The 15,260-nt window shown below is 36.7% G+C and overlaps 1 protein-coding gene across 7 annotated transcripts in view; it reads right to left on the reverse strand.

Moving 5' to 3' along the window:
- The window catches only part of Robo1 (roundabout guidance receptor 1), a 1,002,189-nt gene that overhangs the window by 131,556 nt on the left and 855,373 nt on the right, over nucleotides 1–15,260 (reverse strand). For all 7 annotated transcript variants that reach the window (XM_057763690.1, XM_057763686.1, XM_057763689.1 and 4 more), the window contains one exon: nucleotides 13,219–13,376. In XM_057763690.1, the coding sequence (XP_057619673.1) occupies nucleotides 13,219–13,376 (158 nt within the window). The remainder of the gene's footprint in view (nucleotides 1–13,218; nucleotides 13,377–15,260) is intronic.

A 15,260-nucleotide genomic window follows, 5' to 3' on the forward strand; every position in this document is an offset into this window, starting at 1 on the left:
GTTACTACAGCGAACCATGATAAAGGGAACCAAAACAGTTGAGCACGCTGTTTATTGATGACCTGAGCATTGAAACCACAGATTGTAGCTTAAGAGAACATTTTTAAAAATGGGGCAAACTTATGGAATCTGTGGTAATGAGAGATCCCTAAACAAAATAGTCCAGGGGCTTTGGTTTGGTGAGCTATTCTTGTCTTGAAGAGTTTTGGATTAATTCCATTGGCAAAAGAAATCTCAAAGCAGCCTAATATAGACTCTGTCCGTGGTGAACTCTAATGGAGATTTATAATAATAATAAAAAAAAAAAGGAGTGAACTGAGTTGGGTAAATTTCAAAATGTAAATTTTGTGGGGAAAAAAAGTCCGAACAAGTGGAATGGAGCTAAATCCTGTATTGAAGGAGATAAACAGATTAAGACAGGGAATAAAGGGAGTGGTGACCTCAAGGGCAAGATCCCACCCAGCTAAGTTTCCAACTTGTGAAAAGGAACTAAAGAAAAGCTTCCAGCTGAGTGTAGTGGTACACACCTTTAATCCCAGCACTGGGAAGGCAGAGGCTGGTGGATCTCTGGGTTTGAGGCCAGCATGGTCAACAGACCAAGTTTTGGACAGCCAAGCTTAGGCAGGGAAAGACAGAAAGGTGATGAAGAAGTAACCGACCCAGGGGTCATGTTCTGGCCCCAGCAAGTAACAGAACTTGGCAGTTTCGGCTATGTGGTTCTGGCTTTAGAATTAAGGACAGAAGAAAAGTGTTATGGAATAAAGCCACTGAGGCTGGCATGTATCAGGGGTGTCACTGAATGGCCTAGGAGACGGAGCATTGTGTGAAGTCATGAAGTTGAAGCCTGCCTTGCCTTGGAGAATCCTAGATGTTACAGATGCCAGAGTCATGGGATACCTGTCGAAAACGACTAACCAGGACTGGGAACAGCCCATATGAAAGAAGTGCATTATAGTCAACAAAGCTGAATGGAGCTGCAGATGTGGAGAGCATTGTGAAATCAGACATACAGATGCAGAGTTTGGAGTCTGCCAAGCTGGTTTTTGATCTTGTTTTAGTCCAATATATATATATTGCTATGCTCCCTTCCTTGCATTTTGGAATTGTAATATATCCTGTACCATTATATGTTGGAAGAAAGTGATCTGCTTGTGGATTTTCATTTTTTACAGGGGATTCACACTTAAGAGATTGCCACACATCTTAGAAGAGACTTTGGACTTTGAAACAAGTTTAAGACCTTTGAAATTCGATTGAATGCGTATTTTTCATTATGATATGGCTATAGGTCTTTGAGAGTCAGGGGACAGAATGTGGTGGTTTGAAAGAAAATGGCCCCCAAAGGGAGTGGCACAATTAGGAGATGTAGCCTTGTTGGAGGGTGTGTGTCGCTGTGGGGGCAGGCTTTGATGTCTCTTTTGTTCCAGTTTCTTTCAGTGTGACAGGCAGTTGACTTCCTATTGCCTGCAAGATGTAACGCTCTCAGCTTCAGCACCACATCTGTCTGCATGGCGCCAAGTTCCCTGTCATGATGATAATGGACTGAAGAAGTGAGCCACCCCAATTAAGTGTTTTCCTTTATAAGAGTAGCCATGGTCATGGAGTCACTTCACAGACATAAAAACCTTAACTAAGACATAGCCTCGTGTGTCCTGGGATTGAGAATGTCTCCGTTTCTAGCAATCCTTTAAAAAGGTTTGAGCTTACAAGTGGATGAGAAACACTGGGCTTTCATTAGTTTTATATTCATGTATGGTGGATCTATGTGTAATTATGCAGACTGGAAAGCTTGGGAAAGATTCCGAACACTCCTTGGGAACATAAACCATAATTTCTCAACCCTGCTTCCTCTTCTGAATCACAGAATTTCTCAACTCTCTGAAGCATACAGTCTGCCTAGGTGTTCCTGATGCATGGGAAAGAGGTTGATTCACTCTACACAGTGGCTGCCTTAGGCGGTTCAACTTTCTGTCCTGTGAAATTTGCAACTATGACTGCATTTCAGAACACTGCTGGGCAAAGGACTTGCATCAGTTCCCTCTTCCCAGGATTCCTCTAAAGTCTCTAAAGTCCTCCCTTATTTATCATGGTTACATTAAGTTCTTAGAATGAGTCTGTGGAGATGAATATTCTCATGGTGGTGAATATGATGCAGACACAAATATTGGGAAAGGACATGAAAGAGAAGGTATCTATTATATACATTTAAAGTATGACTTTATTACACATTCATGAAATTAAAGATGATACAGTTCAAAAATTGCCTCATTTTTCTTTCCCATATAGTTTTGATAAATATATCTAGTCCACACAGGTCTAAGAAAGTATTCAAGAATATTCAGAATACTTGAGTGTGTATGTATAGATTATAGCTATTGATAGTGATGTGCTTTCTCACCGTGTACCCATGACACAGTGAACTAGTACAGATATTAGTAGACAAGTTATTGGACAGATTCAAGAAGAAAAAGAAATTTATACAGATTAAACACCTTTCATAGGGTGATGAATGTAAGTGTTGAAACCTGACATTATAATTTGGTCTTACAATGCTCAAGCATGTATTATTGATACCATGTTCCTATTGTAAAATTTGAAAATTAAGCAATTAAATTAAACATAGATTTATTTTTAATTAATTTATATAATCCTAAAACAGATATTTTACCTATACCCTGAGTCAAAATTTATTTTTCAAAAGAAATAAAGCACATAATGGAAAACGTCTATTTCTGGCTTTCCACCCAAACTTCCTTTGACCATTACGTAAGAACACCACAGATTTATTTTGCCGGAACAAAATTCAACTTCTCAGGGAAGTGGGGCTCTACATCATCTGTTGTGGTAAATACAATGATTTCCTCTAGAAGGGAAGTGGGAGAAAGGAAGCAGTGGACATTGAACAATGAAGGAAACTGGAGAACGGAGCAAAGTAACGACTGAAGGAAGGGAGGAGGAGCAGATGGCTCAGAAGGAGACATATGGGAATTGGAGGAAAGGAAGCAATTGGCAAGAAGTTGGCTGCTTGCCAAATTTGTGAAGGCTCTGGAGGACACAGGGGATTTGGATGGGATGTGAGTCAGCTGCATTTTACCCAAATATCACACCAACATGGGAAATCAAAGAAATCCTCAAAGACATACAGGATGCAGAAGAGGCCAGGGAAAAGTTATGACATGTCTCATCTCAGCAATTCTGCCTCTTTAGCATGGGGAAGGATGTGTTAAATGGGTGTTTGAATGTATAAGTGAATTTCTTCATAGCTGTATTACTATGTCTAAATCTTAATTTTGCTTGTGAAAGAAATAACACAGATAAGATCTATTTATATTCAGTTATTTCTCCTAATCTGGGATATCACTAAATTCTAATTATGCATAAAATAATTCTCTTCAAATATCTTGGATTAGGGTGACCTGCTATTCTTGTTTTCTCAGATCTGATAGGTTTCCAAGGCTAGAGTTTTAATTGTTAAATACAAGGAGAGTCCTGGGAAAATGGTGATGGCTAGTCATCATACATAAAGCAAAACATAAAGAAAAGTTACAAATATGCTTGCGCTAAAATGAATGGATACAGTGGGATTCTTTTTGAACATTTTTAAAAGATGGGTGCTGTCATAGACTTTTAAAAGATGGGTGCTGTCATAGACTTGTCATAGTCCTTGCGTCCATTCTCTTTCCTGAGATTATGCAGGAGATAATGGTGGCCAGGAGCAGATGCCCAGAAAGTCTCATCTCTCCCTGAATATCAATATACAATGGTCAATGGGGGAGGGAAAGACATTTCTTCATGTGGAGTAGCCACTGATAAGGAGCCCAGATTCCTACAAAACAATCATTGCTCTGGATTCTGTTATTAACCCTAAGAAACAAGATGAGAGACAGAAAAAAACAGGAAGGGGGAGAGGAAGAAGAAAGAAAATAGTACAGAAAGAGGAAGGAAGGAAGAAAAGCAGAAGGAGGTGGGAAGAGGAAATCAATCAGTAAGTAGAAGCAGAGGAGGACAATGGAGTGAATATGATGAAAACATGCACTGCACATGTATGAAATGTCACTTGGAACTCGTGATTATATAATCAATTTTACGCTAATAAAATGGTTTCTGTCTGGTCTAGTGCTAATGAAAATAATTAGCATAGAATTATTTGATTATTGTCTCAATTACTTTTCAATCCTGTAGAAAATAGAAAACAGAATATTTGTGATATGCTCTCTGGAGGACGGCCAGAAAGAAGAATAAAAAGTTCAAGGTAAAAATTATAGGAGTCAGAGGGAATAGAGGACACCAGGAGAATACAGTCTATGGAATCAACAAAGCAGGGCTCACATGGGCTCACAGAGACTAAAGCAGCAAGCATAGGGCCTGCATTGTCTGGACCAGGTCCTCTGCATATATGTTATGACTGCTAGGCTGGTGTTTTTGTGGGACACCTAACAGTGAGAGCAGACGTATCTCTGGCTCTTTTCACTGATTTTGGGACCCTTTTCTGCCTATTGTGTTGTCTTATCTAGCCTTGGATTTAGGGCTTTTGCCTTGTCTTGTTGTATCCTGTTTTGTCATGTATGGTTGTTTTTCAGAGGCCTACTCTTTTCTGAAGAGGAACCAAAGAAGAAGTGGATCTGGGGGAGAGTGGAGGTGCAGGAGAGTTGGGAGGAGAGGAAGGAGGAGAAAACAGTGGTCGGGTTGTATTTCATGAGAGAAGAATCTATTTTCAATAAAAAGAAAAAAATATATTAGAGAAAAGTTTGACAAAATGTCCCAAACTGAGAATTTCAAATATGAAAGCAAATAGTCTTAATCTATTATTTAAAAAATGTTTTTTAAATGAATTAATCAGAATCAATCACAGAGGGCATTATGACAAATTAACCGAGGTTTGATTTCAGACAGAACTTAGGCTTTATATGATGCTACTGTGTTAGTTTTTGCACATACTATCCACACCCACACAAAACAGCCAGATTGGCACATCAGTGTGTCTTCTCCTCAACTCAGCTTCCAATTCAACATATAATATATGTCTTATAACGCTCAAATCTCTCAGCAATATCTTCTGACATGTACAACAATGGTGATTTTAGAGCATGGACAGTCTAAATTTTGGGCTAAGCACTTAAAGCATATTCAATGATTTTTTTAATATTTATTTATTTATTATGTATACAATATTCTGTCTGTGTGTATGCCTGCAGGCCAGAAGAGGGCACCAAACCCCATTACAGATGGTTGTGAGCCACCATGTGATTGCTGGGAATTGAACTCAGGACCTTTGGAAGAGCAGGCAATGCTCTTAACCTCTGAGCCATCTCTCCAGCCCCCTCAATGATTTTTGTTAATTGGGCACAGAATGATTTTAAGTGACCTTTAAAAATACTAAACAGTAAATAGTGATCAGTTAATTATCCTCTTCCACAGAGCATCTCCAATATAGAAGGCATCTAGTGTTAAAAACAGATAATCTTAGTTTATCAGAGTTATAATCTTTGGTTGAAATCAACTGTTCTTAACAAATCTTTTGTGAAACGTTTAAGCTTTTCAAATGTTCTCAATCTTAGTTACATTACAGATTTCATTTCTAGAGACAATATGTGCTAATTCTTGAATGTAGCTAGTCTAGTTTGAGAGAAAAGCATCATATCTTGCAAAAAACATATCAACCATGTGCCTATAATTCCAGCAGCCAGGAGGTAGAGATAGGTAGACCCTGGGACCTTGGTGGCTAGTCAGACCAGGTTCAGTGAGAGACCCGTCACTCAAAAATGGTATGGCGTGATGGCAGAAGACACATGACTTTTACATCTGGCCTCCACAACCATGTCCACTTGCACATGAATACATACACGAACAAATCCAAACAGATAGAAACATAAAAGAATAAGAAAAATAAAGACATTTGTAAATAAAAGGCAGTTTTACCATTGTCACATAATCTATAAAAATTATCGATTAATAAAACATGGGTGCCAGATAATTGTTCCCTAACTCCACTCTCAGACACTTTGGAATCGGTCACTGCTTCAGCAAACTTACTTAGTAGTTACTTGAAAGTGTTGTTGTTATCATTTAAAAAATTAACAAAGGGTGATTAGAACACAGCAAGGATTCTAGAAGCTGGAAGATTAAGCTTTTAGCTATCATCATCTTCTTATCTTCCCCAAGAAACTGAGTTGAGAGGTAGCTCCTAACTTGAATGAAGAGTTTATGACAGAATAAGACCATATAAACATCTATTATATAGTAAGTGGTCATTACACAATATTGTTAAGTTGTTGATGCTTCTACAATATCCATTTCTAAACTTATAAACGTGTTGAGATCTTTCAGAAGAAATGTGTTTTAAAATTCGTTTTCACAGTATTGAACAGAGGACTGAATATAATTCTTTAGACGCTAGCTTTCAACAGTCAATAAGTATCAACTCCATATATTTTTAATTATTTACTAAAATTTTTCCTGTTAATACTCATTTAATAGCTTCAAAACTCTTCATTTCTAGTCATCACCTATTAGATTTCTTTCATAAATACATGCAGAAATATCATTTTTTTTGCTGATGAATCAGTATGAATTTCCTATCTCATCTTTATCACATTGTTATCTACCAATTTTCTCCAATTTGGAGAGAAGGCCATTAAGGCATGGGATGGTTTAAAAGATGTAACACATTCCATCCTGGAGGGAAGTTCATTGTTCTTGGGAAGTAAAATATTCAAAGGCTTCAGGACGTTCCTTAAACTGGCCAGATTCACCAGGTTCTTCCCTCTCCATGCTTCTGGTGAGGCATCTGTATTTGAATCAGTTCTGTTTCTATGAATAATCCCTCACTCATACTCCTGTGAGGAACTCCAATTAAATTTGTTGGTTCACCACATTAAACTCTAGACGGTATCCTAACTGGTCTTCCATCAGTTCCCTTTCTGGGCCAAGTAAACATTAGTTCACTTCTTTCCAGAAACGGTGTCAAACAACACATGCCTTAACTTAAACCATATAATTTGTTTTATAGTACTCTAGTACATAAGTTCCAGGACCAACTACAGATATCACAATTTATAAATGTCCTGTTCCATATGTGAGATCGCCTAATATTAGCACATAACCCATTTTAATGTCTGATATATGGTTAGTTAAGTCTATGTATGTGAGATTCACAGACACAGAGGGGTTGGTTATACTTGAAACTATTTTCTCAAGTACTATATAGGTTCTATATAGTACTTTAATGCTTTTAATAAATTGGTTCTTTTAATAATCAAGTCAACAAGGAATTTTCATGAAAATGAATTATTTTTTTAATCTTTGTGCTTGCAATTCCCATCATGACCACTAGAATGTCATTGTGACACAGTAGGTTGGGAAAAGGATGCTCAGGACAATGTATAATTGTGTGGCACCCCCTCCCCACTATAAACAATAAAGAAATAGGATTGAGTTAGGGAAAACTTATCTTATAAAGAGAATACAAAAACTACCAAAATAGGCAGTCATGCAGTAAGTGGGAATCTTACAAAGAAGTCCATTAGCTTTGATAGTGTTTAGCTGTTGCTGTCCTTTTTCCTTTCCTATCCATTAATCATACATTTGGATATCCAAAATTACATCAGAATTTTCTTAGGGAATTTAAGATCTACAAGTTATCATTTATTGTAGTTAATTTTGTAAGTAAGCAGCTTAATGAATTATTGAATTATTTTATAATCTAGAACAGTATTTGTGATAGCTACTTTAAACTTAACTTTTCCTTATCTCAAAAGTAATCTATTTGTCTTAATGAACACAAAATTATTGCTTTATTATTTGGAATTAGTTTGTTTTTCTTTTTCCTTTTTGGCAGAATTGCAAAATATCTTTAACTTAAATATAATATTTGCAAAAGGCAGTGAGATAAGAAATATATCACTTTTTACCAGGCTTATTTTAATATTGTTATACATCAAAAATAGAGTTTTAAGAACTCTTGATTCATCACTATGAGAAAAGAGCATTTATTAATCATGATGGTTATGACTAACTCTCAAAAACATGAAGCAAGTCAATTTTATCCAGTTTATGGCAGTTAAACTACTTCTACAACTTTCACTTTAATAACTTGTATTTATTTATTTATTTATTTATTTATTTAAAAAAGGAGTACTTGAGACAAACACAATGTGAGGCCTCTTTTATTCTAAGGGATACATGCCAAAAGAGTTTGAAAAGATTCTCCTGTCATGCAGGAGAGTAAGGAAATGTAATTTATACACCCCTGGCTTATGAGCATCATGGATCTAAACTTTGGCTCGGAATCTAGATCATTGTGAGAAGAAATGGCTAAAGAACATCCAAAATACAGGTGCAGCTACAATTCAATTACACACTTTCCCTTTGTGCAGGGTGTGTCTTTGTTCTCACAGCTGGGAGATGTGTACTTTAATGTTCAACAAAGGAACGCCACCACATTAAAGAACTCTAGGAATTCCTGCGACCTGAACTGTAGCAATAACCATGCACTCTTCAATGGCCTTGCATAAGAATATTGACTGCTTTCATCTCCCACTTGTCAGTTCTCAACACAGTTGACAAAGCAAATTAATGAGAGAAATGAAAACAATCATTTGAATACAAAGTTTAGGAAAAGAAACCACATAAAATATCGGATAACCAGCATGTCCTCAGAAATGTCTTTTCAGATTTTGAAAAAGGAGTCAGAAATACAGTCATGCATTCTACTGATAAATCAATTTTTTGCTTTCATCATTCAATTTAATTTTGTCTATATGAAGACAACAAAACAGAAACAAGTATGATCTAAATAAGAACAGAGATTTTGAAACCCAACTACTGATTTTTACCAGCTCATTTCTCTACGTGTAAAAATATGATTCTTACTTCTAGTCTTCTAACAGTTCAACGGTCATAATTTAGACAAAATGCACAGATGGTCTTGGGAGTAGTAAAATTTCAGATGTTAATACTTCCTGGCATATGGAACACTACTGTGGATCAGCATTTTGGCAGCCTTTAAGTGATTTTAGAATTATTTATACATTAATATCTTGGCATCATTTCACAGCCATAGGTTATTACATCCTTAAATTGTCTGACTCCTGATCAGAAATGTTTTTCACGTTGATTCTAAACTGCTGAAGGGATTGAGTGGCTGGTGCTTTTAAATTAGAAGGCAGCATCCCCGTGGGCATCAAAAAATAAATATGATTCTCTAATAAATTAAAGACCAATAGAAATCATAAAATTGTCGAATACAATATATGATGCAGGAGGAGTTTCCAAGATTTTGCTTTAAAAGAAAGCTAACTGACAACAGCAAGTTTAAACTGTGGATGGTTATAAAAAGGAACACATGCATTGACACATATAAGATAAAACGTTAAAGATTAACTGGCAGGTTTTATTTTTTTATCTACATCTATATCTATATCGAGATACAACCTATAAAGAGTTCTGTCTAGTCTGTGCCCAGTTTGGGTATTTTAACAACCTACTCCTTCACACAGGCCTCCCCTGGAATGCCACTTGTTAGGTCATCTTTGACTGACACCAAGTCCTTACATCTCGTGGGCAACTCTTCAACCTCAGGCGACTTATCTGCCCACTGCACTTGATTCCTCCCACACCCTTGGGCAGCCCATGTGGTTTATTTTCTTCTTCACTTTAGGTTGCTGCTCCTCTTTCATTCGCCTTTCTCCTTGAGAGCTAAGGCCCACATTTCTTCCTTTCTGCCTACATTCATCCCCTAAGAGATGTCAGTTTTTAACACTGAAATCGCAGGTAAACCCTTGTGACTCTCATATTGCATCAAAATAGACTATCATTAGGAAAACTATAGGACTTCTTTTTAGCAACAATACAATCTATATCCATCCTCTATGCTAATAATAAATCATCCTCCGTGCTCTGTGGTTCATAATTCAGTTCTTGGGCCATGAGCTGTGTTTCATGGACTAAGTTGGCCCATACAGAGCTTGCTTCTTGGTGGTAAAGACAGTGTAGCTGAGGCTCATTGGTATTTAATAACGATTTGGTGTTTTCACTCCAAATACATGCTGCTGAAGTTGTCACAGACATCTGCCTCAGAATCTGGATCAGTCTTCCCTCTGCTCAAAGGGAGGGGAGGACTGCACAGTAATGACTACTTGTATGCTTACCACAACTTAACTTATTCTCCAGCCTCAACCTCAAGTCGCAATTTCTGACTCATACACCCAACTGCCTATTTCATATATACTTAGATCTTTTATGAGAATTTGGAAATTACTATGTATAAACCTCTGCTCTTGACATATCCCTAATCATCTACATTCAATGCACTATCGTTAATGGCACCCACACATTCTGACTTTCTCAGGCCAACCCATAAAGGTATGCCTTGACTCTTCACAAATTATGGGCTATATCCAACATGTTTGAAACTTTTGGGTGTAGCACTTTATAATATATTCAGGATCTAATTACTTTTCATCACTATAGCTCCTAATGGACTGGTTCAACCTACCCATTCATGTCCGGATTAGTATAAAAAAACTCCCAATTAGTCTACCCACTTTTGAGAAGGCTGCTATGGATAACCCTTCTGTAGGCTGTGAATATATGTTGTTCTCATTGGCTGATAATAAAAGCCACTTTGGCCTATAGCAAGTGTTATATAGCTAGGAGGGAAAGCCAAACTGAATACAGGAAGAAAGAAGGGAAAATGCAAGCCAGTAGTCCTAGAAGTGAGATGTCAGTCAGCTGCTGGAGAAGCAAGATGTATTAGAGCACAGGTAAAACAACGAGACATGTGGCAAACCATAGATTAATTGATATGAGTTTATTTACAGGTAAGAGCTAGATAGTAATAAGCCTGAGTAATAGGCCAAATTATTTGTAATTAATATTAAGTCTCAGTGATTATTTAGAAGTGGATGCCGGGCAGGGTGAGACAGAAAAACTTCCATTTACAGAAGGCCACCATTCGCATTTTCTGATCTCATATTGACAAATGTCTCCTAACATTACTTAGAGGAAAACATGAAATATTTGCAATATCTGTAAGAGCCTACATAATGAAGCCATTTGCTGTCTCCAGACATTATCTTCTGTGATTCTCCTTTGCTTACTCTAGTCAACCCGCATTGATTCTTTGGTCCTTAGTGAAAATGTCATTTGTTTCCCAACTTAGGGTCCAGTATCAGATCAAAATGCACATTTCCTGAACATCTGTCCATTGCCCCACTAACTTCCCCCATAATTTTATTGAGACATTTTCTGATCTTTTTTTTTTTTTAACATTTACAGACACACATTTCTAATGGGTCCTTCTCCATCTTTATATATTTTGCTTTTAAAATAATAATGTATAATTTGCAAACTAGTTATTTAGTTGGTTTTGTCCAGAGTACTCTCTCAGCACAACTTAGTTAATTTTCTGTGTTGAGAATTTTGCCTTTAATTTGTAATAAATACCAATATGTGATCAGGGGAAATTAAAAAGTCAGATATAATAACCATTTAAGTGTGTTTTATGATGATGGTACACAGAACCCAAAATAATTGTTGTCACTACAAGAAAAATATTTACTCTCATATTCTATTCCCCTGTACTCTTGACTTCATTTCCCCAACCGAACTTGTCACACAGAATTTTGTTTTGGAAAATTATTTTAAGGTATGTTACATTTTTTTATGCTGTGGAACATTTGCTTTAAAGATGCAATGTTGTGTTGCATTTTATTATGTTGTGCTTGTTTAACTCTGTGAAGCTGTCTTACTTTACCTGTCTAAAACAAATGATGGTCTAATAAAAACAAGAATGACCAATAGTAAGGCAGGAGAAAGAATAGGCAGGGTTAGTAGGCAGGGAGAATAAGTAGGAGGAGAAATTAGGAAGGGGGGCAAGATAGAACAAAGAGAGGAGGACATCAGGGGCCAGTCAGCCAGCTACACAGCAAGCCAGAGAGGAAGAGTGAAAGTAAGGTGTACACAAGTAAGAAAGATACAGACCCAGATGCTCAAGGTAGACAGGATAATTTATGAAAAACTGGCTAGAAATAAGCTAAGCAAAGGCAGAGCAATTCTAAGTAATAATTAAGCCTGTGTGTGTGATTTATTTGGGAGCTGGGTAACTGTCCCACACAGTAAAATAGTAAAACAACCAACAACAGAATTTTCACTGTTCTTGATTTCTCAATGTCTCTTAAAATGAGACAAAATATGATCTACTTCCAGTTTCTTGACTTAACAGAAAACTAGAGATATTCATTGAAATCAGGTCAGTGCCGAGAAAACAAGCAAGCGAACAAACAAACCAAAAAATCCACATTTTATTTCCTTGCCTAAACATGCATCCAGCTGGTTCCTTTCTAGCTTCCTCCCAGCTGAATTATCATTCTACTTGGTTAAATGGTTGTTCAAGACCAGTGCAAGCATTTATTAGATGCATGTGATGGGTGTTATAACTTCTTTAATAAATTAGCAGAAGTCTTTGTATTGCATACATACTCTCCTGGGCCAATCCGTTCACAGCAGAAGATTCAGCATACATGGAACAAAGCAAATAAGAGGAGGACATACCCCACAGTTATAGAATTGATGAGAGCATGCTTGTTCACGGAACTCCTTACAGGACAAAATACATGAGAAAAAAAAGCCACGTGGAATCATGAATTCAAAATGATTATGTGTCATATAATTTTCTACGTAAATCAGGGATTTAAAATCTAATCTATAAGCATAGGATTTCTTTTTCTAATGAAGCCAAGTCATCATTTACTTAGTAAGAGTGAGATTTTACTTTTTAGAAGCAATACTGAAATACATAGAAGAGAAAAGCAAATAAGAAAGGAGAGTGGGCAAAAGCAAACTTTGCAGTAAACAAGGGGATCTTGCAAAGATGCCTTCTGCAAATGACTTTTGTAATAATGTTAAGTGTAGTATGCGGAAATGGTCTAAGTCTCAAGTCATCGTAATTAAGCCTACACAAAAGAGTGTGAACTCTTCCACTTTAGAATTGGAAGTACATTTCCTGCCTTTTATTAACCTTTAAAATCATACATTTTCATCACTTATTTTCATGTCTATACAAGAAAAATTGAAATATAGTTCTTTTAAAAGAACACCAAAGTAGAGCTAATGCAAGGTTTTATCGCTGAGAACGGATTTCTATGTGCTCTTTTGCTTGGGTTACAGAAGCGCACAATTATCTGCCGGGTGTTCCCTGCCAGTGGACTCAGTACTCACAGTGATTCTTTCGTCTTTATCATCCAGGGGTGAGCCATCCTTTTTCCAGGAGATGGTGGGTTCTGGATGGCCCCGAGGAGGCTGGCATTCCATTACTGCAGGCTCACCTACAGCCACCATGACATCAGAAGGGTTTTGTCGGAAGTCATCACGTAGAACTGTAGGGACAAGATTAAATCATCACACTCAATGATGGAATATGCAGTCCTTATCTCCGAGCTGCAGCAAAAGTGACATTTATTAGAATATACTCCCACTAAGAGCTATCTCAATGCAGCTTGAAGAATTCGTATCTATTACAGGCATTTGCCGATTAGAAAAGGTACTTGTCCCTTAAGCATACTCAGAATGGATTATTTCATATTCTTCACAGGCCAGCAAGCAGGTGCACGCTGCTGCTTCTTGCCCTCACAGTTAGCATTTCATTTGAATTGCATGTCTTTTCTGTCCACTGCCTACATTTCTCTCGTCCATACACTAATAACTATAAATGAATCCTCCTTTAGTTACAAAAAACACCAGGACAATGGCTTCTATCTATTACTCCATCGATTACACACACACAAGCAAAAATATGAATAAGGACATTTAAAAGCCCACATTTAACTGATTTTTATAGGTATTTAAATTATTGTATATAACCGTATTGTCAATGTAATTTAAATATAGTCACTGTAAAAATGTCACACGCATTTGACAATGACTGAATTCTGAGCATTTTTCTATTGTCAGAGGATAAGAAAGAGTTAGATCACATGTTATAATTAGCAATGGCATCAGAATTTATGTCCAAAGTTATTTTTTGTTAGGCAGTATTTTATTAAATCCATAAACTTATTTAGAATGAAGTATACTATTCATCTCTTATACTGTGAGTTCTAAATGTTAATGGAACAATCTATTCATGTCATCGCAACTGGACAGGAATGCACTATTAACATACTATAAAATAAGCGGCATTATTTTCTTAGTGATGGTAAGGAGGAAATGTGGGAAATTAAGCAAATAATTAAACAAATAATGTGCTCTAAAAACAATTCATACAGGAAAATTGTCCTCAATAACTTGATAGTATCAAGAGGTCATGAATTAAATCACAACTGTGTCCTTTGCTAGACAACCCTGAGCATACTATTTATATTCTGCATTTTAAAATACAAAGCAAGGAAGAAGACAAATGCATTAACACAATGTCTAATAAATCGTTAACTTGTCTATAGTTATTTTCCTTCATTCTGTGTGGAAGATACGAACCATCTTAGAGAGGAATTGAAGGGGACACTTAAAATGCATATTTGTAAGTGAAGTACATACATCTGCAGTGAATGGTGTTTATCTTTAAAAACTACTGATTGAATTTTAAAACTACGGTTGTGTATTGGAAGGAATATATTTTCATCCAAGTGGCTTTTAACAATGCTTTAATAGATGAAGCACTATGATACTGAAACCCAGCACTCAAAGTAAAACCATCTCTAAATTTAGCTCTCCTAGCCTCAGACAAACTTACTGGCTCCCAGAAGTTTATATTTTTTCCTTTCATTTCTTTCCCTTCCCTCCCTTGGTGCTAACCATGATCATGTAACTCAGAAGCCATGATACCGGTGGAAAACTGGTTTCCTCTTGCATCCTGAAACAACATTGGCGCAATAACAGCAGGTCAGCCTGTGGAAATCCCTGCTTCTAGGAAGAGTGTGGCTTCCTACCTCTGGAAAGAACAGTGAAACGGAAAAGAAAAGAAAGTATGGCTGGACCAACTATTCCAACAGTAACTTTTATACTACATGCTCTTTAATCAACACAGACATACAGTGCATCTTGCTGAGTTGAGATGTCTTCATTACCTCATTAACAAAATAAACAGAGCATGAAGGCTTTCATCAGTTAGAAGCTATATTGTTATTAGGTGTTAAGAATGAATAACAAACAAAATGTAAAGTTTACAGAAAAAACAAATTAACTGGCCTTAACAGGAACACTCCCATGCTGATCTATGTTACTAATCACTGACAGCACCCCTGAAATGTTTTAACAGCCCCCAA

Source organism: Chionomys nivalis, chromosome 3 (genome assembly GCF_950005125.1).
Source record: "Chionomys nivalis chromosome 3, mChiNiv1.1, whole genome shotgun sequence".
Classification (NCBI taxonomy): domain Eukaryota; kingdom Metazoa; phylum Chordata; class Mammalia; order Rodentia; family Cricetidae; genus Chionomys; species Chionomys nivalis.